Raw genomic sequence first — 4,721 nt, forward strand, 5'->3', positions numbered from 1 at the left:
TTAATCTTGTGATAACAAAGAAGTATAGAAGACTGTATAGAGAGTACAAAGCATACAATTCATGCTCTAAATCAAAGCACTTTTGCTAATCATCCCATTTCTATTCAGCAGCCTGGTTATTACCATGGGAAAAGATAGGTCTCTCCCCATGATTTACGCATTGCAAGTTCTCCAATGTGAAAAAACTGTTTGCGTTTCAAATTGTTTTGGGCTAGGGGCCCCACGGGACCTCTGCACCCCAAGGGCCCCTGGGCAGCGGCCCCGCTGGCCCGGTCCGTAATCCGTCCCTGGGTATGAAGGGGGGGTTGGGTTCACCTTCTCACAGACAGTAGAACAGAAGCCAGTGTAGAAAATGGTGAAAAAGTAACCCTGGTGATTTAGTGTGAATGGTATATGTTGGGTAGAATTGGTAGAATGGTAGAATTCTGTGTAGTTGCCTTTAAGGTTTTATGACACTGTCGTAAACCGAGCGTTTGTGGCTGCTCGTATCCATGGTGTTACGGGAAATTCAGTTCCCCCATGTTCCCCCTGTCATGCACTGATTTCAAATCATGGCATCACATGATACTGCAACGTTAGGCCATACTTCTTATCTTAAATTTTAGGGGGAACATTATTTCCTGGTACTCAGATCATATGGTTCCCCCTGTTAAAATTTGTATACAGGAACTCTGGACCCCAGTATTAATTAATACTATGGTTAAATCCTGTGTACCTGGCAAAAATGTTCCCCCTAATTTTTAGGTAGGGTGACCGGACGTCAGATAAAATAAGATGCTCATTTATTAGTTCCACAAGTCGGAAATTTACATTGTCATGGTAGAAAATGACAGTACAAAAGCAGCAAAACATAAATATCATAGAGAACATCACTACAGTTCACTATACAATAAATAGTCTGAGAAAACAGTGGATGAGAGTATGCAAAATATCTGTAGAGAACATTACAGATGTGGAGACATAGGCTGCAGGATTCACTCTTTTTCTTTTCACTTTTTCCAGATGTGTTCATTTTCTCAATGAGTTTTTACAACACAGTAGTCACTGTCATCTTTACTGGAAGCAGCCTCAGAGCCAGTAGCATCTGGCTGGTCTGGATTCTTCATGAATAGGATACTAGAGTACGCAGGACCATCTGATGGACTTCTGGGTAATCGGACTGTAGAGTACATGGGGTCATCAGAGGGGTTTGTGGGTAACAGTGCTTCCGAATAAATAGGGTTGTCTCTGGCCTCTGCCGTCTCTGATTTCCTGGTGTCTTTAATCTCCTCGTACTCTGGAGAAGGGATCTGATTCAAACAGAATTATGAATTTTGGATGACGTCTTATTCTCTAATGGAGCAGAGACTGACTGTTTTCTCTCACCTCTCGGGTGTGGTATGCGACTCTGGTGTTCCTGTTTGATGAAGCAGAGGGTCCTGTAGAACATTCCATTAGACATCACATTTTACAGTGCCTATAAAAAGTATTCACCCCCCTTTTCATGTTTTGCTGCCTGAAATCCTGGAATAAAATGGATAGTTTGCTCCATTCATTTGTAGAACCGTTTGTAGTTCCACTTCTGTAATTTATGGCAAAAAGTCATTTCTTGTTTATGTGTGTTCACTTCTGAAAACCCAGCAGTGGAGGTATGGGGCAATGGTGGCTTAGCGGTTAAGGAAGTGGCCCCGTAATCAGAGAGAGAAAGATGGTGCCAAAGGTGCCACTGAGGTGCCACTGAGCAAAGCATCGTCCCCACACACTGCTCCCCGAGTGCCTGTCATGGCTGCCCACTGCTCACTCAGGGTGATGGGTTAAATGCAAAGGACACTGGGCTGTGCTGCTGTGTATCACAATGACAATCACTTCACTTTTAAGCAGTCTCGACGTGCTGTTTATCCAGCTCATATTTCATCAGATGGGAGGAAATTGTAGAGCCCAATGAAAACCACGCCGACATGGGGAGAACAAGCAACTGTGTGGCCCCATAGAGAAATCACATTTTTATATAAAATGTGATTAACTTAAAAATACATCAAACTGTCCATTGTGCTACTTTACACAGACACCCACCTTGTGATTTGTGTCTCTTGAGTCTGCGGAGCACAAAAAGTGACACTCCGAACAGAAACGCAGCAACAGTGAGAGTTCCAGAGAGAATCACAAAGATACCTGAGAATAAAAGCACGCACAAAAATGTCTTACATTTTGTTGCCCTGATAAAAAAAATACAAAAAAAACTAAACAAAACATGGACATAAATAAGCAAATTGGCATGAGCCTGTAATTGTTGAACTTCTATGGGGCGCCATGTGTATATTGTGTGAATGAAGTTATGATGAAAAAAAACTTATACCTTGCTGCAATTTTTAAATTATGGATCTTTATAAATTCCTACCTGATGCTCCTTTTTGTGTTGGTGGATTTTTTTCCTTGCTGAGGGTTGTTAACGTGTTCCGTTTGGCGGGAGAAAGTGTTGTTGGTTCTTGTGTTGATTGGATAAATGCAGTCAAAGATTTCACACAGTTCTTCAATTATAAAGTAGATATATGATATTGTAGAGCACAGTCTCACCTCTCTTCACCTCCAGGTGAACTGCAGTGGTGAAAAGAAGTTCACCACACCACTCTACACACCAGTATATCCCAGTATCCTCTGCACTGAGCTCCCCGATCCCCACGTTGAAGACTTTAGCTGCTGGATCATCTTCTAAGGAGAACCTGCCACGTTCTTTCACAGATGTAGATACTTTCAGACCTGTAGCTATGCAGCTGGAAGTCTTGTCTCCTCTGCAGAAGTATTTCTCATGCTGATCTCTGCAGCTCCTTTCATAATTACAGGTGATGGAGACAGAATGTCCCTCACAGCCAGACACACTCACCACTGTCAACCACACAGACATTATAAACGGACGATGCAAAAATTATGCATGAATGGATACGATGATTTCTATCATTTTTCAATTACCTTTCTTCACACTCAGTTGTAGCTCAGTGTACAAATCTTTCCATGAAGGCCTATCAATTCCACACCAGTATTTCCCAGAATCCTGTGCTGTCAGTCCTGTAATGGTCACAGTGAAACTTCCAGCAGTCGTGTTGTCATACAGAGAGAACCGTCCTTCAGCAGCTGAGGTCTGACCATGTTCAATCTTAATGGATTGACCAATAAGACACTCCCCTCTGCAGAGGTATTTTGTGTATTTGTCATATTTGTCTTCATACGGGCATCTAATGTCCACTTCTCCTCCTTCGTACCCAATCACTGGAGTCACTTTAAAAGGCAACAATTCAAATGTGACAAATGAAATAAAAAGAGAGCAGTAAGGATGGTACAAAACAATAAAGACATTTATTAAACTTTCAAGTTTATTAAAGGAAATCTTTTCACTCACCACCAACACGAACTGAACAGATGATTTCATCACATGTAGTCGCTGCTGCACATACATAGAATCCATTGTCGGATACAGTCGCCTCTTTAATAGTTACTGTTAAGATGAGTTTCTCTTTGTTAGCAGAGATGTTGTATGTGATTTGTTGTGTCGTCCAGCTGCTTAAATTGAAGTTCTCACATTGCCACTTAGCTTGAAACCTACAGAAACACTTGTTGCTGTGTCTGTAAATCTCTGGGTACTCACAGTGGATCACCACCGATTCTCTGAGATGATCCTCCACGGTAATCACTTCAACAGAAAAACCTGCAAGTTAATCACATGCAAATACCACCATGAAACTTTGTCAGTGTTCTAGTCAAAGAACTTTGTGTCCGACTTTGTGCATCAGGCACCATGACCTTACACAGATGGTCAACAGGTTTGAAGGGGAATTTGGAAGAGATGTCAGTACTTGTCATATTCCTCACACATTTCCTGACCAATTGTTGAGGTATCGGGGTGCATAATCCTCCTAAAAGTGGCCACTGTGTAGGTTTCCACATCTACATCCGGTGCAGTCTGCTGCCTTCTTTTCCCATTTATTCCATCGTTCCACGATGCAGTTCTGAGGTCCACGCTGTGGATGTAATGGTTCCAGCCAGTTGTGCTGCCGCTGCTCGATCAGACCAGACTGGTCTTCACAACCCCGCAATGTTCTTCTGCTTTTTTTTTGTTTGAAACAGACTCTACTTACAAATAATGAACAAAACCAGCAGAGCTTCTGGTTGCAAAAACGGAAGGATGGAAGATCTGTGCTTCTGATTGACAGAAGAGAACATGACGTAAAAGCCAGGAATAGCAGCCTCATCACACAGGTTTGTCTTCTCGCAGCTTCTGTTTGTGAGGAAGATTTCAATCTTGTGCATTTCTGTGAGCTGTTGTGCAAATATAGTGACAATAATCAACCGAGAATCATCTTCTCCGGTCAGGTGGCTTTGCAAAAAATGACTTTCCAACCTCTTTCCCTGTCATAATTTTATAACATTATTACAACCAAGAATCAGATGCTAAAAACTCAACATAAAAGTAAAGTTTTTAAGGGTTAGACTAAAAAAAAAACTGGAATGTCTCAATTTTCTTTACATCACAGTTGGTTTGGTTTCACTTTTATTATATTTCAATTATGGGCAACACCATCTACAAATAAAAGACTGTCGTTTCACAATAAACTCCTTTTCTACAGCAGAGACATGAAGCGGGGTCAGTTACCTGAGGTCCAGCAGAGAACAAACAAGACGAGGGTCTTCATTTTGTACTTGAAATAAGAGACGTCCACTCGGTTCCTTCTGCAGAGTGAATGTTTCAT

General features: G+C 41.7%; 1 protein-coding gene across 1 annotated transcript; it reads right to left on the reverse strand.

Annotated features, from left to right (window-relative positions):
* Positions 1-765: 765 nt before the first annotated feature.
* LOC114767421 (uncharacterized) lies at positions 766-4,721 on the reverse strand. Its single transcript, XM_028959198.1, has 9 exons — positions 4,625-4,721; positions 3,620-3,679; positions 3,374-3,418; positions 2,947-3,252; positions 2,554-2,862; positions 2,378-2,464; positions 2,053-2,151; positions 1,366-1,418; positions 766-1,289 (listed from the first exon to the last, which is right to left on the reverse strand). The coding sequence occupies exons 1-9, from the start codon at positions 4,719-4,721 to the stop codon at positions 1,017-1,019; spliced, it is 1,329 nt and encodes a 442-aa protein (XP_028815031.1). The 3' UTR covers positions 766-1,016.

The sequence above is a fragment of the Denticeps clupeoides genome, chromosome 2, assembly GCF_900700375.1.
Source record: "Denticeps clupeoides chromosome 2, fDenClu1.1, whole genome shotgun sequence".
NCBI lineage: Eukaryota > Metazoa > Chordata > Actinopteri > Clupeiformes > Denticipitidae > Denticeps > Denticeps clupeoides.

Coding starts and splice junctions, on each gene's coding strand:
- LOC114767421 (XM_028959198.1), bottom strand. CDS start 4,721: ATGAAACATTCACTCTGCAGAAGGAACCGAGTGGACGTCTCTTATTTC. Junction 3,680..4,624: donor TGTTCTCTGCTGGACCTCAG/GTAACTGACCCC, acceptor ATTAACTTGCAG/GTTTTTCTGTTGAAGTGATT. Junction 2,465..2,553: donor TCACCTGGAGGTGAAGAGAG/GTGAGACTGTGC, acceptor AATCAACACAAG/AACCAACAACACTTTCTCCC.